At 27.7% G+C, this 26,262-nt stretch overlaps 1 protein-coding gene and 1 long non-coding RNA gene across 3 annotated transcripts in view; one reads left to right on the forward strand and one right to left on the reverse strand.

Moving 5' to 3' along the window:
- Positions 1 to 2,225: 2,225 nt before the first annotated feature.
- LOC114124529 (GDNF family receptor alpha-1) overlaps positions 2,226 to 26,262 on the reverse strand; it is a 187,612-nt gene continuing 163,575 nt past the window's right edge. For both annotated transcript variants that reach the window (XM_050205159.1, XM_050205158.1), the window contains exons 14-15: positions 16,427 to 16,708; positions 2,226 to 10,792 (exon numbers count right to left, since the gene is read on the reverse strand). In XM_050205159.1, the coding sequence (XP_050061116.1) occupies positions 16,499 to 16,708 (210 nt within the window). In that variant the 3' untranslated portion in view covers positions 2,226 to 10,792; positions 16,427 to 16,498. The remainder of the gene's footprint in view (positions 10,793 to 16,426; positions 16,709 to 26,262) is intronic.
- LOC126551547 (uncharacterized) lies at positions 16,590 to 20,023 on the forward strand. Its single transcript, XR_007605472.1, has 3 exons — positions 16,590 to 16,723; positions 16,826 to 16,997; positions 19,461 to 20,023. It is a non-coding gene; the product is annotated as an uncharacterized LOC126551547 (long non-coding RNA).

A 26,262-nucleotide genomic window follows, 5' to 3' on the forward strand; every position in this document is an offset into this window, starting at 1 on the left:
GCAGGCAAAATTATGTAGCAAAAGTTTTTACACGAGTAAAAACTAGATAATTATGTTAGTTCATACACCTTGTTAAAATATCAAGTGTTAGTTTCCGTATACAATTAGACAAATTTTTATTCAAATTTAGTACAAATGACTGAAACACCTTATATAGTACGATTGTGTTTTAAATGAATTTGTTTTAATTTACTTATATAAAATTAAAAATGGGATTGATTTATATACATTTATTTGTTGTCATGGATCATTTATTTTTCACACGTGGTTAACTGATTTATAACCATATTATATTATTGTTTATCAATACTTACCGTTTTTATATTGTACGAGTACCTACTACTTACCTTTTTAATAGATTTTGTTATTTTTCAGTTTCAAAAATGATCTAAACGTCGTAGACTTGTTCAATGTTTTATTTTTTATCCTGTTATGAAACTGAATTTAACCGATATTAATTTCGGTATATTAATGATGGTCCTGTTAAAAAAAAAGCTTCCATTGTCGTCGTTGTACATTAGTGCCCAGCTCATACAAAAATGGAGAATAATTGTATAAATCATGTAGATTTATTTATTTATTATTTGTAAGCTATAGCAAACTAGATACTTAGAATCTATTACGATGTTTGAAAGATTAATGTGTTACGAAAAAGTTTTCGAAAAAGAATATTTCTAGACTGAGCCGAATTAACTTCTGATTCGAGCAAAAGGGGCTTACTGAAAATAGCAGGATAGATTTCAATCAATAAACAGGATTATGATGAAAAAAAAACTTATTACCAAGTAAGTACTAATTGGATTTCATCTCGGTTCGATCATGTTTGATCACAATGATTTTTTATTATTTTAACGTATTTCACGGTATCTACTTTCGAAAAATGTACTCGGTACCTAATCGTTTAACACCAGTTGTCTTTCGATCATTGCACTATTCTGTTGTGTTTTATAATCAAATTTGTATACGTTTTATTGTCAATACATTATATGATCACCGATTAATAAATAATTTTATATCACAGAGGTATCGATACTATTATTTATTTCTACTATCGATAATATTTTTAAATTATAATAATAGTTTAATACCATAACAATATTTCCTAAGGCAGTTTGGCATTAACATGTAAATCTTATTGTACTGATTTCTATTACGATAACATTGTGCGCAGAATGCTTAGTGAGGTCTATAATTTCGACTGCAGTTGTAGCATTACGGTACCTATCGAACGATGTATTAATTATATCGAATGGCGTTTCGTTTAAAACGGATCATTGTATTTATATAATACAATATACTTACTTTAAAAAAATAAACGATTTGTTTATATGTTTATATATTATTGTTTTACAATACCAGCATACGTTCTAGCCCGCCAGCACCCACACGTCGTGCAATGTCGTCCTTCTGACTAACTCAACGTAAGCACCTTACCTATTATATACAATATACATTGATGGGAATTATGATAAATTTATCTTGAAACATATGTGTACGCATTAACGGAATATATTATGATCATTAAGGGCATAACATTGTACTACCAATTGTTCTACTGAAGGGCAGTTCAATAAAATATGTTTTAGTTTAACTTTCATCTCATCTGCGTGCATAAGAAGTGAGTAAACAAACAGGAACACAATATTAAACCAAAAATTAAAAAAAAAAAAATAGGTACTGTTTTATAATACGTTTACAGTATTAACCATAATTAATTATTTTCAGACTATCAAATTCAAATGATCATCTGACATTTAACAAAAAAGAAATTTCGATGAATGAATGTAATGTAATTTATTTATAAATATAAAATGTGTATTGAATTTTCGTAGGATCATAAAATTGCTCAATACACAGTTTTAAATAATACAAAATGTACGTTGAAAAATCGTGTGGCTAGTTAATAGTATCGCACCAAGAGTATGAAAGCTATAAATATTTAGGAAAACCATAAGAATATAATAAAAGTTGTTTCACATTTGCAGTAAATATTCCTTATGATTCATCGTTCTCAAAATGTTCATTAATTTATTCAACGAAACAAACATTGTCGATTCCGATGTGCACACGTGATTCATATTATATTTTAAAATAATTGACTTTAACTTTTAAGTTATAAATATTATAATAATATGTACTTACGCATTCTCATAAATCGGGTACCTGTTCGAAAAATATTGCTATAAACTTCTAAAGGAAAGAGAAAAAGAAAAACACGAATACAATTCATTTAACATATACGTGTATAATTAATATTTTTTTTTTATCATAACATAATATTTATTTCACTAAGATATAAACAATAAAACATTTTTCCGATTAAACGATTAGTAAAGTAATTCTAGAACAAAATATTAATTGGACTAAGTACAATATATATTATTATTGTAGTTACAGTTGAAGTGGTAGAATGGTAGGTCGAAACCGTTTTTATTAAAATAACCATAATTTACTACTTATATTATTAATATAGTTTTTTTTTTGTTCACGTAAACACATTAGTTCTATATACAAAATAGTAAAATCACCACATTCAAATAATTTTCACTAAATTAATCAAATACATATTATAATGTATATATACAATGTTATTATGTTTTTATAGCTTCAAACAAATGATTTATTATTATTATTATTTTTATTTAATTTACTTAATCAACCGTGTACTCGACTCGAATTTTGGATCTAAGAATTTAATGGAATTCGAGTACACGTTTGCCTCAGACTTTATAAAACTTCGTTCTAAAATATAAATTTTCTGTTAACACATTTTAATACAGTAGGTATTCAGGTAGGTAATTTAAACACAATCAAATAAATTTTATCAAATGAAAAAATTATATTCTGTGGTTTATTATACACATATGAACATTATGTTGTGAATGTGTAAGGTCGGGGATTTTTTTTTTTTTGTTGCTATATATGTTGAAAAAAATCAAGTAAAAAGTTTTTGAATAAAAAATATTTAACTAGGTCAGGTCATTAGTTATATAATATTATAAGTTTATACTTTTTTTTCATCACACAAATTGAATTGAAACTTATTAAAACAATAAAATATCTAAACAAAATGTAATTTATATATTGTATATATAAGTTTAACATTGTTTTTAAAAAATATTTATTAGCTAATTCTTATTCCTTAGTAGTTGAAAATATCTAAGATGTCAACATTTCCATACCATCGTAATCAAATAACAACAACAACAACAAAAACATTATCTATAACTCAATTTGTTTATTATAATCTTAAAACCACCTAGTCTCATCACTGGGATTCATCTGTATTCTGTACCTATACGTAATATTTACGTAAAAAACGTACCGCAAAATAATGTCCATATATCAATAAACGTAATTATTGGCTATACTGCAAATATAATATTATATAATATATGATTTAATTGTAACTATTATTATAATATTCTAATGATTGAAATTTGAATTGAATAAATAAAAAAAAAAAAAACATACAATTCATCCATTTATATATCTATATATATATTATACTTGTTAATTCTACGTTATAATATTTTACAATAAATCTATATATGTTCTACAAATATACTTGACGTATGTTTAACATAAAGTACATACAAAAAAACACATAACCATTACCCTCTTAAGTTATCAAGTGATATGTCTGTTGTAACATGTTAATACAAGTTATAAATTACTAATACTAATACGTTTAAAAAAGTTGCTTGAGACAAGAGAATAGGTTTATACTATATAACTGCATTCACTTATTAAATAATAGCGTATGCGTTTAAACATATTTTAAACTAGATACATATATAATATAATATATCATATATTTTTTCGTTACACAAAAATATTACAATTTTTTTTTTGTTTTTTAACATTATTTCTATAATATCACATCATAAATAACTTTTGATATGTTTTCGTTTGTTTGAGAATTGATATTTCATTTACCTACGTAGCTACATACAACACTCTGAGCAGCTTGTTAAGTACAAACACGTTGACTTCATTAAGTTTTGGTTACGACGGAGAGTGTGCAAAACACGATTATCACAACACAGTAGTTGTTGTAAGCGACAAAGTAATATTTTTTTTTAGAATATAATATAACATTATCATAATATATAGTAAGCATAATATTACGTTTTAATGATATGTTCAGAAGATATGTCACATGCCCTGCAGTAAGAAATAAAAAAAAAAAAAAGACACGAAACAATAATGTTATGACTTTAAAGTCTGTTACCATATTTTGTTCTATCAATTGTTTGTTGGTTTTTTTTTTGCTTTTTAACGTTATAATTTATATCGTATGATAACGATTATGTACACTCAATACTTAAAGTACAATTTACAACCAAACGATAAATAATTACTCAACGATTTTGTAATTATTGCAATCACGTAGCGGACGAATTTACCCATTTTAATGTTATACATATTATTATATACGTCCTACCTAATTTTACAGCGTCATATATTTCCAATTTCATAATGACAATAATGACATTTCTGAATAATTAATTAGTGATCAAAATTGAATTTTATCAGCGTATATCGGGTATATAGATAGTTTAATTACGATAGTTACGCCGAAGCGTTATATTTAATTATGGCGTACGTATTATGTTTGAAATGTAACGAACTCCAAACAGTTGTAATAACAGTACGTTTGAAAACATATAATTTTGGTCGGTAATCGATGAATTCAGCATTGTTGTGCTTAACAGTTAAAAATAATATTATGGTTGATAATAGTTGATATTGTTGATTTTCTGTTTAATATATGCATATTTGTAGAATACAGATAGCAGATTGATATGCGACTAGTGAGCGAGAGACGATTGCATTAAATCATTTACAACTCAATGACGATATTAAAATCACAAGAAAATTTATTGGAAAACATAAATTTATCGACAAAAGGTTATGATTTACCTGCAAGAAAAATCTAGAAAGTTCAAATCATTCGCTAGACGTACATTGTTTAGTGTACAGTTAATTGAAATACATAATATAGCATTTTGTAAAATAATTATAATAATGGCAAGAAAATATTATGCAAAAATAATACAAACAGAACAACAGGGGATTTTCATCACGAGATTGCTCACAATAACGGGGTTTTCAATAACTAATGATTTTCAGAGTAAAATTATAAAATATACTTCTAATGATTGTAGATGATTGTGACTGATAATTTGTTTTAAATCGTGAATTTTATTTTTTTTATACTTGTGCAAGGATGTTTTTTGAGGGATAAAATAACAGTTATATTTTCAAATCTGCTGCCAACGAATTGTTGTACGCCAATCATAATCGATTATCATTCAAAGTTATACAATTAAACTGCAAAAATTTCAACTACATGATGCCACGAATAATAGAATTATAAGAAATGATGAGCGAGATGATCAATAATATTACGCAAGTCTTATTATTGTCCTGCAATGATGTATCGTGATCGTTACACGAACGATTTAACGATTGAAGATCATCGATTGTCACCGGTTTACTTATCGTCGTACATGAGGTAATCAATTAAACGTAAAACACTCATTGCTTTAGAAAATACTAGTATTTAGAAAATATTTTTATTTTTATCATGATTTTGAGCCATTACATAACAACATTTTGGAGTTACACGAAATATTTTTTAATTTTTTGAATATCATAAATTACATTTTTAACATCACATTCCTAAGCAGAATATTAGTTGAAATATTTCAATCTATTTACCTAACAGACAAGTAGTGTATAATACTATATTATAGTCTATAAGTATTTAAAGTATAGACACAGGTAGTAAGGAACTAACATTTTTTGAAGTAGTTACTCCAGTAGCACTCAACGCCGTAGATCTAAATTTAAAATACTCATAAATTATACCAACTTTAAAAAAAAAAAAAAAAATTGTGAATTTACATTAAAATGATCAACCGGTATACCAAATATAACATTCCAATTGGACTGCAAGTACGCTATGATATTTTCTAGCTGATGTTTTTTTTTAATAAAATCATTTACTTGTTATGAGATAATCTATTATTTTTATCATTTTAATTTGGTATTGATATGATAAGATAGGATTGTTAATGAATGCACTGTATCCGTAGGTTTGTTCATTGTTAGTATAATTGTACACATTTTCTTTTATGTTATTTCTACAGTCAATAATTATTACTACATCATATTAATTATCATCCGTTTTAAAAAATTTACGTGTTTAATCAGCTATTGCGTCTTCGAAATTAATTTGGCGTTTTTCACGAATGGGATAAAATATGCATTTTGTACTACAGGTATCTTTATTTAAATTATTCAGCGGAAAGACTATTTTCGTTTACCACGATAATAATGATTTATACCGGAACGGGGCCAAAATGAGTGGCACGCGATGTCTGAAAAATTTATATTTCTGAATGTGAAATAACGTTATTGATATTCACGAATGATTAAATCCATATAATTTGACCTGAATTCGTGTACTAACAATATAAGTATAATATTAAGTACATGCATATTTATCATCGATTTATACTGATTTTCAATAATAATACAATACTATATATCATGATACTTTTATGTAAACAATATAACAGACCAAACAACTATAACGATTAATTGAGCAATTTATAATAACATATTTTTACCGTGGATAAAATTTATTTTGCTGTGTAGACTGTAGATACTAATTATTATTTTGTGTTTGAAATACACGGAATGATGCGTTTTTCATATCCCTGCAAAGGTAATTAAACTATTGGACTATAAATAATAATACAGTAGATAGGTACTAAGAATATTATACCTGTGCACCTGCGAAAATTAGTTTCCATATTACCTATAACATAATGTGAAAATATTATACAAGCGTATAAATAATGATAAATTCATCTATATAGTTGTCAATAGATTATTATAATTTACTATTAAATGATATTAAATTTTATCGAAAAAGTGTGTAATGATTCACGAATGGTTTATTAGACAGGGAAAAAATCCAATTTTGATCAGAAACTTATTAGATAGTTACGCCATGTTGAATATAAAATATTTGTACGATTAATAATATTACAATGAACAGATGACGGGTATTATCTTGTCACATATTATATCTCTTCAACTTTCTACCCATATCAATAAAGCACGTCACTAATGTTAGTATTATTTATCTACCTACTTCTAAACCATATAATATTGTAATAGCTTATAAAAATATACTATGCGAGTACTGATTGAGGTGGTGTCGAGACGACTTTTTTTACGAGGATTCTATCCTTTTTTTTATATAGATGTTTACTAGCGATAATTTTACTTTAAAATATATGTAAACTGTTATATTATACTAGTTGTGTATAATAGAACAATAATTAGTAGAAATGTCTTATTTTTTTTAATTTTTTTTTTTTTTTTTTTTATATTAGATCCATCTAGTCACCTCACGCTCTGCGTGCTATAACTCCCTATAATAGAGTTAAGAGATATTAATGTTTATAACACGTCATATTACGTGTTATATATTGGCTGAGAGACGAAATCGTAAGTTAGGTTTGTTCACACGTTCAGTATAATATAGTCCCTAGCTCACAAACAGGGCTCGTGACTTATAGAATTTGCATGTTTGTTTTGAGACACCCAAGTGGGTTATAAATTCGTTTATGTTAGAAAAGTAGTAAAATATGAATTTATAGTTCTATATATTTTGTATCTTTCGGAGTTTTGATGCTATTATATATTGTTTTTGTATTTTTAACGCTATAATTTACGTTTATGCGTCGTCATTTCTAAGAGAGAAAAATGTAAAATTTCTAGAAAATCATTATTCGTCGTTATTCAATAAATGTACAATCATAATACATGACGTACTCGTATACTATATAAAATAACGAATAATATCAAAAACAAAAATTGAAATGTTTATATATTATATAGTGTTATATGGTGTTAATGCTTATCAGTGTATATCACTTACACTACTATAGTTTTTGAAAGTATATTTAAAAATGTATAATTGTAATGACTGTACCATTTTTTGCATATTTTAACAATAATTATTAATTAGTGCATATAATATTCAAGCACATTTTACGATTGTTTTTAAGAGCATATAATTGCGAATATTATCACTGCCAAGTAGCAGTGATTTAGAGCTTTATGTCACTAGCCCTGCTAATTTATTTATGTGGGTACAAATTATTAGTGCCCGACAAGTGGACTTAAATGCAGATACTGATATCGTATAATCATGCTAAACGTGTAGACATTTAATATTTATTTCGGTTATTGAGCTAAACGTTAATATTATTGATCATAATATATTATATACTCGCATAGTCTATTATAATACACGTCCGGTACCTATAGATATACAGTTTTAGTGATTAGAAATGAATATTTTCAGGCAGGTAGGTATGCACAATGCGATCAAACAGACTTTACACGTCGATGTGTTTTAATGATGACATTTAATATCGAGCAATATTATTTTTAAACTCGAAATTCCGTCAAATGCGTTACAAGCAGCAGTGAACCGTTTTTAACTGCCCAACACGACATTATTATAATGACTTAAAAGTAATGAATCGGTACGTATTGTTTATCGTTTCTGCAGTGTACTACAACCAAAACCATCGTATCGTTGGAAAACAGTTATCTATTGTTAAGCGTAGTCCTGAGTAGTGCGTATATAGTTAACGTGGTGTGTGTGTGATAAAGTATACATCACGCAAACATAATTTGTAGCGTTCAGTCGTACCTGCATAGATACCTATAATAATAATAATAATATGATATCGTGTCCGGACGACATTATACTGATCGATTGGTAAAATGGCGAAACTCTGAATATTATATAAACGTACCGATTCAACGACATAACTGCGGACGCGCGATAATACACACAACTCTGTGACGATCGATGTACTACATCATATGATATCAAAGTTTGTAAATTACGGTCAAAATTAAATTTAGTGGAATAACCTAGAAAAAAAAATCAATCGAATCTTCAACATTTAAAACAAAAACGAATAAAAATTAAATAATAATCATTTTTTTTTTTTTTTTTTTTTTTTAATAAATTGTATGGATTAAGAGACGATACGTTTTTATTTTTGAAAACTGAATTCTATAAACAGTAATTTATTATACGAGCTGTTTAACGTATTATCGGATATCCCGACGTGCACCAATAGTGTATACGGTAATAACGGTTTACGAACATAATATTTATTGTGATCGGAAGAATTTCAATTTACCGACAAATCTTCCCGGAGACATTAAAAACAAGAACACGGCAGTATATAATATTTTGCAGACGATGTGCGCGCTCGATCTTGGATATAAAAAGTTGAAGAGATCATTAATGTACATATAATATTATATACGTAGGTATTATACGTATACACGAGATATTTCAAGTACGCGGACCGAAGTTCTCTGCGTTTGGAAAAAAAAAAATAGTATACAAATAAGTTGTGTGCACGGTGCATTTTTTTACACAATGATAATAATATTCTAATATATCATATTAATATATATATATATATATATAATTATTATTATTATTATTATTATGATTATAACGTCTCACGAGTCCTTATACCCCGTGCACTTTCTTTAATTAACTACACCGTAAAATGAAAAGTCCAAACAGTTTTTTCGATACGCGAGTTTGCATTGTTTGCGTATTATTCCGTCCGTATCGCTACGATCCGCAAATACTTTATTCCTATCTCTGAGACGTTATGTATGCAACTTCTGAGTCTCGCGTGGAGTATGTATAGTGCACTAATACGATGACGCGATCATACATATTAAACATTGAAACGTAACGGTTATAATATATGCATTAGTCAAACAAATAACTGTGCTAAAGTTTGAAAATAAAATTGATTGTTCGTCTAAACACTAAGACATCGGAACCGCAAAATGTGGATATCATAGATAAGAGTCTATCATAATCAAAAAAAAAGGAGATTTTAAAACTATTAACTGAACATATCGAAGAAAACAAATGCTCTCATCGTTTCGGTTGATATTAGTTGCTTAGAATATTATACGCGCACGTTACGAAAAATAATGATCAGTATCGATATTAGTGAGTAAATTTTATTTTCGGATCACTGTCGCGAGTCGCAATGGTGGTTTTTTTTTGGCATATTTGTACACCGAATAACGAGTGCAAGAAAATCCGAGGCTCTACGATGATGTTATAATACCGCGGTTTAAACCAAATGTAATAATTTAAGATATTCCGGTTCGTCCACTACAGAGATTAAAGCATATTATATACGTTTCGTTGGTTGTAATTATTTAAAATTTGATCACCTTTAAACCACTATACTATAATATTATTACAACAGTAATATTAATAAAATGTACAATATAAAACACAATAATGTTTACCAACAATTAATATACAATTCATAATATTCCTAGATATACATATATATATATATATATAGGTACTCGCGTTACACTTATAATTATAGGCCCTCAAAGTAGATAACATTCGATAAATGATATGCTAAAGTAGAGTTTTTTTATTTTTATTTCGTAATTTTTTTTTTTTTTTTTATTTTTTTTTATCTAAGTAAAACCTAAATTTCTTATTACAAAATGAGCTCAGCATTACGACGACGCAGAATCGCATCGATTTCGTAGTGTTGTACGTGCCTTACATTTACGATTAGATTGTTATGCGTACGTATTATATATTTATAGTAACACTTGACCTATAATTGTTTCAATATCACCCATCTGTTATTATTGCACAAACGTCGCTAGCGGACACCGCGAACTATAAAACAACGTTACATAAAAATTCATACCGAGAATACTATTATTTTCGTTTACTATAATATTATAACAATAACCGACGGACGAGTACGCCGACCGTTGATGTCGCACATACGTATTATATATTATTACGAATGCGATCAAAAACAACAACGTTCGCATACTGCGTTCGCATAGTACGACGTCGCACGGGGTAGGTAGCAAGGTTACGCGGCCTGACCTAAATAATATTGTGTCATATTAATTTCTGATTTCTGGCGTAATATTATAACGCTTAGGGTTGACTTTAAGAGAGTGTTTCAACCGTTGAACCGTTCGAGAATTTTGTGCCTATATACTGACATTATGGCAATAATTATTCACAAACGAAGATTAAAATATTATATCAATCGATCGACGACAAACACGATGATATAGCTACTTGATAGTACGCTGTCGTTATGCGATCAGTTTAAAATAAATATAATATTATAGACGACGACGACGACGACGATGACGACGAATGCTGTGGCACGACTGGCATACAATTTTGTCATCGTCGATTTTACATGACGTGTATACCTTTTAAGAATACGTGCTGACATAGTTTTCGCTACAGGTATCAAGTTTTAACGAGCGATATTTGTCATATTTGTTTAATGTAGTCGTAGTTCCTTCACAGACGTAAGTTTGAATTAGTATAAATGAGAAAATTAAAAAAAAAAAATTGGTTGCTTATAGTTGTTTGTAGAGATAAGAAATATTCACTCATTCTTTGTTTAACTACCTACACGGACGAGAGAAAAAATTCATTTAAGTTTACCAAGTATGTTTTTACGGCAAATGACAGTATTGTATTTCTATTTTGCATACATTTCATAATAGAGTATATACTTATGTAATGTGTCCTGCTGTTAATGGTCGTTTTAATTTTTCTATTTTGAATCACAAAAATATCGTTTTATGTGTATACCTACTGAGAAATTCACGCACAATGTGCATATACATAAAGCCTTTATGATAAATTACTTTAAAGGTCCGTTTTGGTCAAAACATAATATTTTATTATTATTGCTTTTTTTTAAAAAAAAAATACGGTGAAAACTGAAAATACTTAATTATTATGTAAATTATGTTAATTAATTTTCATGTCGAGAAAAAATTACTTTTATAGTTTTAAATGTTTTAACATAGCATTGCATATAATATTCTATTTATAAATTTATTTTCTGTCATGCCTAATAATCGTAAAATAAATGTTTTATATTTTTAAGTGTATTGTACACAAATCGGCAAAAAAAATAAATATAACGTTAGGATACCTTAATGAACACTCAAGGCACCAATTATATGTAGGTATTTATCAAATTATGTTTAAATATAAATTATATTGTTAATTTTTCGTAGATGATAATTATTATTGTTTTATTATAGTTCTTATTTATGTTTCGTATATAGTTGACAAAGTTAATTAATAAACAATAAAAAAATGCGGTTTGAGTACTTAAGCCTCGTAAAGGAATGAGTTACTTTATTTATATGTCATATGGTATAATAATAATAATAACAACAACAATTTTGCATGGAACTTTTTAAACACACGCTGTTACTTTTAAACGGTAGTGGTGGACGATGAATCGACATCAGCAATATTGTAATATTTTTTTAAAACAGTATCATACAGCTATGCGACATGAATTGCATACACACAAATCCTTACTCGTGAAATAATATTAAATAGGTAAAACTATAATAATATGATTAAAATATCTACTCAACAACTAACAACTTTACTGGAATCTTACATTTTGTTGGTCGATTTATTTATTTTTTTTTTAAACGGTTATAATATGTCTGCATCTATATTATTTGCTGAGCTGCTAATGAAAAATAATGTTTAGGTTTTTTGTATTTATATTATTTAATTGCTGTGATAGGTATTAGAGATTTTAAAATAAATCCAATCTGTGTACGATTTATATTATAATATATGAAATAGTAAAACAACATATTATGAATTGCTATGATCAATTTTCGCTCTACTATGTCGTTACCCCATTGTTCACCTGTTAATTTTAAGAAGCTATATTCACAATTGAATATTTTGTTAATTTTTAAATGATGAAAGTTAAGTTTAGATAAATAGTTTTTTTTTTATGGGAACTAAATTAAATTATTACTTTAGTAACAATAAAAATGTGACTACTCTCTTCAGTTAAGACCAAAGTTAGCTCAACTCCCATTGATCTTATTAACAAATAAGAGAACATAATGTAGCTGGTTCTATTTAAAAAAAATGCATAATTTGTTGAAGTTTCGAATGGGCTAGACTTTTCTAAATTTAGATTACCGAAAACAACTTTTGTTGTACATTTAAAATAAATATTTCATATTAAGAAAAAAAATACAAAACGAATTCAATACCGTTTTAATATCCCTCTTAACTATTACGTTAGATAATAAAAGCATAACTTTTTATTATATTTTTATTTGTGATACGTGTAATGTTTTAATTCTTCATATTATAACACATAAATACATTGCGCAGTCGTTTTCAGTACTGCAAAGAGTTACAAACCGTGGAATATATTTTGTTCACTTTTCTTCTGCCCTCCTTCCCCCAAAAAATCTAAACTTCACAAAAGTTTATTTTTTTAAGAATTTGCAGCTTGCGTGCATTTTACAGCTGAGCTTTTTCGATCACCCTGCGAAACTCTGTTTTTTTTTTCTTTCATAATGTATTAAACGTTACTCACCACACTCACAGTTATTTGTGCGAGTCTAAATTCGTATCACGTGTTTGTCGTTGTTCTTATCGCAAGCCCTTGACCGAAGTAGCAGAGCTCTAGTTACGCACGTCTGAATTTAGCGAGCGCACTCTAATGGGTCTGGTGGGTGGTGAATGGAGGGCGGTGGAGCGTACGACGAGAATATTCGCTAGGCCCTCGACTTTGTAAGATTCCAGATTTGTTGTATTTTATATCTCTTCTAAATTGCTTTTTATTACGATTTTTAAAAATTTAAAATTATTCATAATATTGTCCCAGTGTGCATGCTCATGTGTACCTATTTACATTAAGATCAGAAACTTAATGAGTGTTGTGTAAATAACTGCGTTATTTTTATGTAAGTTGTATTTTAATTTTGATTTTTATTATTTTGCATTCAGATTACGTGAATATTGTATCACTGTACCTATGGCTTATAGTTTATAAACAGTTTATATATTTATATTTTTATCGTGTGTATGATTTTAGTAGGTACTTTACTTCAATGCGTGTATGCTAAACGTAAATATTTGATAAAAACATAATCTTTTTGACAGGAACTCACAACCAAGTTTCGGAACCTCTGCCTCAAGTGGACTTGAAAGACGTATTGCCGATAAAACAGTATAACAGCGAGTGAGGCCCGCGACGCATAAGCATTTTGTTGTGCGCATATTGTTATTATACCTACTCTCGACTTTTCATACCTAATTATTTAGTAGGCAATATAGCGCTGTAGAATGCCACCACCGTCTCATCAGTTGTGTTACTTATTCACGAGCTCGTGTGTGTACTCAGGATCCTTGCACAAAACACGAACAGTGTGCTGTATGCCATAATATAGCCCACTCTACTACATACTATATATTATTATTATCATTATTATACCTACAACTTACGTCCCGTAAACCACGTATTATACGACGCACGTATATAATGTCCGACGAACCGAATTTACGGGAATGGAGGTGAAACGTCTTTTTGACAGTTACTACACACAATATATGCGTCATATAATATATAAACGAAATACCCGGTCGATACGAATGGGAAACAGATAGTAAATGATAATAATATTTGTTCGTGAATACGCGTATTTCATTAATATCGATTTCCCAAGTGGAGTTGATACAACCGTACTGGTACAAAACTGACCAGTAAACTACGGTCGTCGTGGGCAGTTCTGACAATGTACTCTGTATTATAATTTATAATATAATAATTATTTTAATATATGTAACGACTTTTTAAGTGCTTGACATCATTTTGATATAATATTTTTAAAGAAAATAATAATACACGACAATCGTTCTAACGTGGAAGTCAGTACACGTTAGTAAAAAATATTACACAAGATAAATGACGACTGTGGGAATGAAAAATTAATGTCAACTATTTCGATACTACCACTTATTTCTGCATTTTTAGGATAAAAACAAAATAAGCCACTTGAATTCACCTCATTTATTTAAAAGGTACATGCTTGAACATGTTTTCAAAATTCATAAAGAATAAGGAAATTGATTTTTCTGATGATAATATATTAAAAAAATCTGAAAATTCACTTTATAGCACTTTATTTTTCATTAAAAAAATTTAAGTATTATAAACAAACATAAAATATTAGTGTTCAGTTTTGTAAAATTTTAGTGATTAAATTATCAACTATGTAATAATCCGGAGTGAAAAATGACGATAAGTTTTCTCCGAAAAATAAACAAGTATACGAATAGGCTGGTAGAAATTTATGTGTTGTATTAATAATATGGTTATGGTTTCAGAAAATATATTATTTTAGGAAAATCACCTGCTTTTGATTGCCTGGGTTTTATGAAATTGTTTGCTGTGACCCTATCCGTCCGTTGATTGTACATTGTCAGCGCCACTGTTTTCTAAATTAATATTTCAAATTGTCAAGTTTCCGGAAAATGGTTGGCCATATAATAAGCACAGTGGACAATTTATTCGAGTTCCTTAGATCGCGTTGCGTTATATAATAATAGTAATTTTATTTTGTTCTTAAGCAAATTAATTTTGAGTTTTTCACCCGCTTTCAGACATCGTGACTGAATCAGCATCAGTGTAAGCAGCCATATTACTGTATATACGCAATTACGATGTAGGTACAGCTCAATATTGTTTTTACTAAAACATCGTACCTACATTATATTTTTGTAATATTATAGCATCACTTTTAACAAGACGCGTGTGATTACGAATAATCGTTACGGAACACACTACCTAATGAATACCATCTCAACATCGATTAATTAGTACAGGTGAAACACTCTCTCGAACACCCAAGTTTTATAATATACCTACTGATAAAATAATATATAATAATATTATGATCATCGTAATAAACGATCGAAGCGTTAGAAATAACAGTACATCTAATGTACAATAATATTATGGTATATCGTGGTAATTTAAGTTTTTGAGCGATTCGAAAAGGCATGAAATAATAATAACCGTTTTGAGAATCTATTACGTACACTGGTGATCGATAGTGGGAATAAGCCGTTCGTCAAGTGATAAAAACGTCATAGAACTACGAGAGGACATATGGAGACAATAATGTAATAATAATAGTAATATTATTACGGTAGCGACGGGGAAAAAATATAGAATAGTGACGATAGTCGCAAGCTATAATGGTAATACATAGTATTATAGTACGTTTTTATAGGATCAAATATGGATCAAAAGGTATTGGATTTACGCCAAATCGATATCATTATATCATCACCATCGTCGTCGTGTACCAGTCGGAGTATGACACTTAATAATATATATATATAACAAAAAAAAAAAAAAAAAAAATGAAGAAATTTACAAGAAAAAAGTAAACTCGACGAAACTCGCTCTATACGCAATGACGTACTTACAGCGATAATATAGCAAAATAATGGTATTATCAGTATAACGTTCGAGAGCGGTGCCATCATAAGTCTTCGGCTCTAGATTATAGCCGCCGCCGCGATAATTACCAGTAGCAGCGTTGCCGTGCACGTGTCCGGCGACAGGTTCACACTCCTCGAATTGGACACCGGAAGTAGTATGTCGACCTCGGCGATTTTCAACACGGACAGCAGCATGTTTGTTTTCACTTGCATGGCCTGAGTGGTGACCATATACGAGAAGTTCTTCAAGATCTCGAAACACGCCATCTGCGAAAACGACACGTAAGTATAATGTATAATATATATATATATATATAGTTGCGCATTCGTGCGGGTTATCATTAAAACGTAACAAATAATATTATTATTATTGCGAACGAGAAGTATACGGAGTGATCGTTTTGTCGTGGACCCGACGAGACGTCTCTGCAGAGAATACGAGCAGTTTTCGAATAATAATTATAATTATTATACTCTTTTCGAGGACGTCATATCGATAATAATTATCAAGTCAAAATGTAAAACGATAAGAACCGCAACTGTGTTGTGCACAACGGTAAGTAATGAAAAAAAAAAAATGATATTTCCATAAGATATAAGAAACAAGCAAGTTCACGAATAAAAAAAAAATCACTCTGTGTGATGGCAAGATTACATGTGTAGTATATATTATTATACATTGCATTGAAACTTGGCGATAAGATAATAACAATAATTATAGAACTACGCGTGATAGTTATCCGGAAACCGCGATGTAACCTATACCTATATTATATGCATATAATATTAAAATTTATAATAAATGACGAGTTGTTGTAATGTTTTGTTCGTTGACACGCTATTATTATTAAAAATATATTACGATTTTGATTTTTTATTGGTTAAATGTACAAATGCATAGCGACTTTATAGCACTTTATAAAATTGTAATTTTTCACACTGTTAAGCACCGCAATGGTAAAATCACCATCAACTTTCGATTTTTATAGGAGCTCTGATAGTTATTATTAAATTATTGTCCGCACCAAAGTTCATACTTTTAAAAAAAGTCTATATGTAAATTTAAAATATTTAAAATAGTTTTTATACATATTATATAATATTTACAAATACTTAAAATTGTTTATAACTGTCATGAAGTGAGTAAATTAATGTTAATCTGGTTAAATGTTTGATGCTGCACTACTTCAATGGTCTAAATTTTAAAATAATGCTAATTAATAAAAACAACTATTTTTTATAATATTTTATATCAATCCATGGATATCATGTTTCAATCAGCTTCAGTTCTCGTAGATTTATACAAGTCCAATAGGTAGTTGATCACTAAAATTTAGAGGACCTATAGGAATCATCGTACTCCATTCGTTATATAATATAATATGATGCAACTTTTCAAAAAATTTTCATTTTTTATTTTATTTTGTTCGTATTTTTTTTTTTCTAATAAACTGTATTGATATTAAAAATCCGTAATTTGTCAAATAATGACTTTTTGTTTTTTTCTTGAATATCTACGATAAGTAAAATTATGACTGCAGCGATAATAATGTTTTGTGACATGATTATCTTATGGAATATGTACTGCATACATTATTGTATTTTTCTGGGTGCATATTAAAAACACATAAATTACTACGAGATTATTCTTTTGTTATTTTATCTCTGAAACAGTTTTTGTTAGCTGACAGAAGATTTCAAATCAACTTGAGTTTTTCAAGCAATTTTTTGTTAGGTGAAATACATTTTTCATTTCTTATTAACTATATTAATTCGAATCACACGTACGTCGTACATATTACATTTTCTAAGTAAGACATTTTGAAAAAAAAAAATAATAACAATAGTTAGAAAAAAAAACGTGTTTTTTGTTTAAATAATCTTCTAACCTAACTAGATCCTTGGTTACGTACCTATGTATTATTCGGTCGAAATAAAATAATAACTATATTAAATATTCCTAGCAGCCATCAATCGTAATAATTTGCACTTGGAAGTGCAATTAATTTGAGTAGTAAAATATTCGAACAATTTAAAGTACCTCTACAATACCGATTGGAAAGTAATAATTGATACCTCTTTAAAAATTTTAATTTTCTCAGAAATATACAAAATAACAAATGTTAGAAGAAAGCAAATTATTCAAGGAGATGTATTATTATTAAGAAAAAATTATATTTATTGCTTCAAATAAATATAAATAATTATAATTATAATTTTCCAAATGGTTACGAATGAAATAACAATCGATAGGATATTTTGTACTTTGATATATACTTTGGTGGTACTGGGGTAACAGACTTCTTCAAATAGATTATAAAATTTACTCTGAAATTGCTCAGAATTGTTTTACGAATGCTATGATTCGTTATTGTTTATTTCAATACCAATATTACAATATAAAATATGTAACATATAATCGTCGCAACAGCCCATTGTTTTCCATGCCTCTAAGGAACGTTATTTAATTTATTTTAATTTTTCAATTTTGAAATGCAGAACATTAACGCTCAGTTTGTTCGTATGAATAATAAACTTGATCATGGGGCTGAGCTAGAGAATTTTGGTAAAATGAAGAAGATAAGGAAATCCCTTAAGATTAAGTTCAGAATTTATGGAAGTAAAACTAGGCGATTATTTTTTTTCCGTATAAGATCTGATAATAAATTATTATTAAACAACTATAATACATACATAATATAGTATTGGGAATCGATCAAATAGTAATAAAAAATTCAGGCGGAAAAGTCGTAAAATACAATGAAATGGCTGCTGTGGTACGATCAATACAACAGATGAATAAACGACGAATGTGTGATAAATAAGAGCGCGATATTTTTTTGCTAAACGACGTCTTGTGAAAGTGCAATATTCTATATTAAACTTTTAGGAAGAGTACTTGTGGACAATATCATATTGAACAGTAAAACGTAAAGTTCAATAATTATTTTTCAGTTATAGCAAAACATATTTTATTTATTTCAATAGTAATAATAATATAATGTTACCACTTTTACAGTGATAGGTACTGAATAACGGCGATGAAGCTCGCTTACAGTAAATTGTTACACTAAATCGTTCAACAAACTACATGTTTTTTTTGCCCGAAGAAAATGACAAAAATAAAAATAACATTTTTTACTGAAGCATCTAAAAGCTTTGTAAAAATAAAAATAACAGACAATGCACAGTGCTGTGTACTGAATACTGATCCGTTGCACTACCCTAACCACCGATCTTAAGTAAGTACCAGCTACTTATCTAGTTAAGGTGTCTGTCATCAGTCTTCGGTTAAAGTAAAGTGATAAAAGAAGTTTTTTTTGTACGTTTTAATTAATTGTTTACAGTTTTATCAGTGCAACTTAATAAAAATGATTGTACTTTTTATTTTTATTCTATATGTATTTTGTAATAAATATAATATTCAATACGAATTGAATATTATATTCATAACTACTAAAATTATTTTATAATTGTGATTTTTTTTTTTTTTTTTTTTGTTATTTTGTTTTATAAATTATAATCATCGCTGACATTTTGAAAATTACAAATAATATAAATTTTACTCACGCAAACATTTGCTAACTAGTATATTTAAATATGTTTATTTTGCATCGATTGAACACATTTCTCAATTCAATCAAATTATTCATAAGAATAAAACGTTTGAATTATTTATAAATTGGTTGGTTTTATTAGAACATAAATGTATATCAATTATAAGTATAAAAATATACGCTAATAATATGTAAAATATAATTGTTTATAAACGCAGATATTTTAACATTTTTAAATCGAACTATACAGGAGGTAACAAATTATGTTTTTAGGTAAAGTGTTTAAGTATTATTTTTTTTTTATTAAAAATTGATACCTAGGGCTTACAAGGGTCTGAAATCCACTCAAATTTATAATACAATACAAATTATATTATTTGAAAAATACTTTAATGATTGTATATCTAGAAGGTAGGCGTATCGCGTATATTTAATAAGAAAAAGTTCAAATTAAACTGGCACATTTGACTACACACTTAATACATCAATATATTATGACAAAATTATATAATATATACATCAATTCCACTTGTAAAAATAACTAAGACAATCAATTTCAAAAACCATTAGCGATCTTATAGGGGCAAATTTTGTTCTGACGCAAAATACATAGTAATGGGGTGAAATAATGACGATGATGATGATAATGATGATGATGATGTGCTTGATGTAATGATTTTCAAAGTGCATATTGCCATCGCTGAATTTTCATTCTTATTATACTACGTTGCAGTAATATAATTTCAAAATTTAATAATATATTGTATTTATAAAATATTAAAATATTTGTTAAAATAAAATATAAAAAGTGAGTGTCAAAAGAAAAATGTTGAGAGGATTGAATTGAATAAACAAATTTATGATATGACTCAAATGGGGATTTAAGATTTGCCTAATAACTAGGGAATTATTTAAGGTATTTTGGAGAATTATGTCATCTATAACCTTATGATAATGTCTATGTTGTTAAAATATGCTAATGGAAAAGTGACAATATACTTCATAATACTTCATAGTACTTCATTACATACTTGCCTAGAGCTCTATATTTCTAAGGATCTATTATGTCACTTACTAAGAGATATTTGATGGGATAGATAGAAGATATTATTATGGATTTTGTCATAATATTCTGCAATATTAATGCCGAGTTACCAAGTCATGTAATAATGATAAATTTGTTTTGAAAAAAAGTCAAACTTTTTTTTTATCACCAAAATTACACTAGATAATTTGTTGTACAATTGAATAAACATTATAGCGATGGATAATGATATAACATTTTGATATCGAACCAATACTCTGAAATCAATATGACTAATTTAAAGAAAGTACATAGATAAAAATTGGTAGAAATTGTATTTTTTATTTATTCAAATTTCTTTTTTTTTGACAGTTATCCAATGTTGATTATCGCCAAAGAACGATAAACGTATTATAACTACATAATATTTCAATAGATAACACTTATTGTTAGTTTAGTCAATAACCCCCACACAATTAAATTATAATCGTTGTTAGGTTTTATATCATAATTATTCTCGCATTTTTGTGGAGTTATTATCCATAGTAAAAGTTGTACGCAAGACTCAACATAGTTTTTTTTTTTTGTAAATTTTTGGTTTGATATCGGTTTTAATGGAATTACACGAATATTTACTTGAATACATATCGTTCTACATCACTATTAGACTTATTTTAGAATTAAATTACATTTTTACCGTAAACAAAGTCAGCTATTGTTCATATTATAATTCTTGATCGTTACTAAATATTTCGTTCAGTAATTAATTCTTAATTTTATTCATGCGTTGTATTATTATTATTACTATAATTATATTTACTAATTACGATTTACTTACTTATGCATAATATTATTATAATAGATTATAATATTATACTTTGATGCATTACTTAACTTGCAAGAATACGGAAAAATGAACCTACGACAGTGGTGTACCAAAATCGTCTATCCATAACGCCGTGTTAGTATAATATTTAATTTAAAAATAATGTTCATAAAGTGAGTCTCAACTGAAATAGTTAATACATAGTTCGTACATGTATATATGTCAACGAAAACAAATAAATCTTATTATTTAGTAAGATTTATTAAATAAATTATTTAGTAAATTGTATTTATATTACATGACTTAACATTATATTATTATAATATAATGGAGATCGTGTTTGCTGCATTGTACCAGACCAGTGACTTATATAGTTTGTATTATTATTATTATTATAGGTAGGTACAATACGAATGAATGTTAGATAAATTGTATATAATAATATAATAATATTCACAAAAAAAGCATGTTTCGTACCCATATTACTGGTGATTTCTTATGAAATATTATAATACGAGTATAACAATAATTTATAATAAAGTTACACCTCCGAACCACTACAATAAGCTCGAGGTTCTGTATTCAGTAACTATAATGTATGTAAAGAATATTATTTTAATGCACCGCATGGCTGCATAGGATGTATATAAATATGACGAAAATAGTAATTATATTATAATATTACATTTTATAACCATCAGAACTCAGAAGACGATTAGGTAGGCACTAGGCATATAGGTATTATATTGTACATAAATGAAACTGAGATACGACACTGAAAATACAATACTATACACTATACAACTAACAGGTATAGTTGTACTAAAGATTTATGTAAAAAAAAAAAAAAAACGTGAACAGTAGCACTGACTACTGTGTTTTTAAACGTACTCGCAATGATATTATTTATCTTCCAACACTCAACCCTATACGGCTCGCTTTCTCAGTGATTTTCGATGTTGTCCTTATATACTTCCAAAAAACTACTTTAATTTTTAATCAACGAACAATTGAAGTTAACAACATCACTGGTCAGTTTACAATGAAATAATTTATTATATGACCGCACTCTCTCACTCTCATAGTCTGATAACCCGAAGAAAGGCTTCACATAGATAGTTATTCGGATTAACTGTACGCTACCATTCATATTTTAACATGCAGATACCTACATGGCTACATAAATACCAATAAGTTTTGCCAACCCATTCAACTATATGCGTCTGTGCTTCTTTTTTTCACAACCATAGCCTAACTTATTCATCTTAAGGACTAAAGAACTTCAATTAGCTACTTTGGTAGTAGGTATATACTTACTTGATCTAAGTACAGAAAAAAAAAACATTTTACATCGAATATTTCATTATAATATCTTTCATCTCCCAAACAGTAATATTTTAATTTTATTAACTTGCACGTGTCACGTTAATAATATTGATATTAAATTAGTTTTTATTATTCATTTTAGTAGGTCTTCTTATTTATTGTTTGTAATGGCTATTATTTTGTTATAAGTAAAAAAAAATAAAAATTTAAATCATTGGAAAATTTGCTCTGCTGTATATAATTAATAGATTTCGACTGAACCTATTGCGAAATTCTTAAATTATTGTGATCGAAAAACAAATTCTGAATTTTGACAATGTGTCAGACATTATACACATTATGTGTGATTATAATTCTAATAATATTTTACTATTTATTTTTATATTATTTTGTTTAATACGGTATGGTAAAGGGAGAAAAAGTTTTTACAAATAATATCTCATATTATACCTATCTATATAGTCTATACCTATAACTATATAACTGTTATATTATATTAATATTACATAAATATCATGATTCATGACGTATTATTATTAACTTGTATAAGTCAATACCACTAACGTACCGCATAGTTTGTAGAATGGTGAAAATACATTTATCATCATTGTAACTGAAGAGTAATCTAAACATTTTTATGATTGCATTGTAATAAAAAATAAATATGTTTGTATGTATAATATTAAAAAGTTTCAAAACTTATGATTAATATATATTTTTTTTGATACAACATACAACACAATAACCCAAAAATTATTATTTTTAGTTTAATAAGTATTCATTAAAATGTAAATAATAATTCTTTATCCATAATTCAATAATCTAACAAAGGAGTAGATAAGATTAGAAGCTATTAGATACTAATTAGCAAATTATAATTTCAAATATTAAAGTATTGATAATGAAATCTATTATGGAAATATTTTCTAAAGTGTATGCCCCTGGCCCCTCCCTTTATTGAAAATTATGAAAACGCCAGTACTTTTAATACCATGTTACATTTCACGTATTTAAAAGATGAATGCCCCAAACACGACCACTATCAAACGGAGAATTTAACAACGTTTTCTAATTAATACGTAATAAACACATCAGACACAATTAATAAATAAATATACATATATATATATACACGATAAATACTAAAATAATATTTAAAAAAAATTATAGGTAGGTACACGTGAGTACGTGGCCATATTGTCACAGCAATTTGCGTTCTGTGAAATGTGTATTTGATCATTTCACCGACGTATGCAATGAAACTACATGAAAGGAATCCAAAAAAATATGCAAACTATAGATGAAACACCGGAAACCATATTATGTACAGTTTACTATACGGAGTATGTCAAATATTATTTGATGATATCTTTAAATGTACTAAACCTTAACCCGGAAAAAATTGGAAATATGTCGAGAGTCCCACTCGTATTTCGGCTTAAATGGGCTCATGATTTTTCATCTTAATACCATAAATACAATAACCAAATGACTAATAATCAAAATTATAAATCATTATACGTATTTATAAAATTATTCATAAATTATAATTTGTGAGTTATTAAAAATAAAATGGAAAAATATAAAATAACATTAATTACTTTTGTATTTAGACCCAATTACAAAATAAATTATTATCGATACGACAATTTAAAAGAGATATTATTAAAAAACACATTATACTAAAATATTACAGACGCTATTTATTATTACGCCTGTATTATATAAAAAGAGACATCGAGTAGTTATTGTTTATTTGATATTATTTTTGATATTTTATCGTGCTTGACCCCGTGCTTATGTAAAAAAGATTTTTTACAAAGATTTCTGCACACCACAATAGTAAATTTATATTTTATGAAATACGAGTAATTACTAGTTTTAGTTATATTACTAGTAATTTATGTAACACTAGTAATGATTTATTTGTTATTGTTGCAATATATTTAAATAACGTCGTTACAGTTAGTACTATACTTGAGTCAACGAAAACGAGTTACTTCATTAGGTTCCTGTAACGTTTGTCGAAATACTTGTTATGTGAGTAGCGACGTAAGTCTTTGAAGTTACCATCGCTCAAGCGGATGTATGTTGTACGCACATAAATGAGCCGTACACGCCGAATTCGCTTTTTGAATATCTGTGTGTAGTTATTATGCGTAAATTTATAGAAATAACACGAAACACTACGTAAACGGTGACAATCAACGGGATCCGTCGTAGGCGATATAACGCTCAAACGATTTTGATACACGAATCGGAAACGGAACACGTTCAATGGTAAAGAGAGATGGGTGAAATTTACGACGCTTCGTGACTTCACCGCAATCGCAGCCCTTCCGGCTCGTAAGTACGTCGTCGGTGGTGAATGCGTTTCGAATACATTTACCTGCACTGCAGCTGAAGGTTTTGTTTATTTTATCGATGTACATCAGCACTGTACACAGAGGGGAGGCAACGAAAAGTTCGTCATATATAGGTATGTTAAAGAAAGACGAGAGTTAGTAATTTTAGTTTATAACAACAATTTGTAATTTACAGTGAATTTTACCTGAGATAAAAAAGCCAAAGGTTGGAAAGTTAATGAAAATAATAAAATCGACTTAAGTTGGTGAAAGTAAGTCAACGTTAAGAACGTTAAACAATAAGTAACAGTTAACAAACAATAAATTCAACTCTAAAAGTTAAAAGTTAATGCGGAGAAAAATATTAAATTAATACAGTTAAAAATAAGTAAATTATTTTTTCTTTTATTTTAAGTCTAAATCACACATTCGAAGTCATAGTGTAACTTTCAATTTTTTGAAATGATAATTAAATATAAATATACATATTATTATCCTTCTTAATGCTATCCAATACCTATGGTGGTATAACAGTTATTACGTGTTTGTATCAACTAAATTATTATTATTAATTACCTTTACCCACTTAACCTTTGAATACGTATTTGGGTATGTATTTATAAATCACAAATTTATTCGCTTAGTATTACAATCAACAACTTATTAAGGATAATTTTAAAGAAATCTAGGCTATATTAAGTTAGATAACTTTATAATGACTATGTTTGAAAATTTGAAATTAC

The sequence above is a fragment of the Aphis gossypii genome, chromosome X (assembly GCF_020184175.1).
Source record: "Aphis gossypii isolate Hap1 chromosome X, ASM2018417v2, whole genome shotgun sequence".
NCBI lineage: Eukaryota > Metazoa > Arthropoda > Insecta > Hemiptera > Aphididae > Aphis > Aphis gossypii.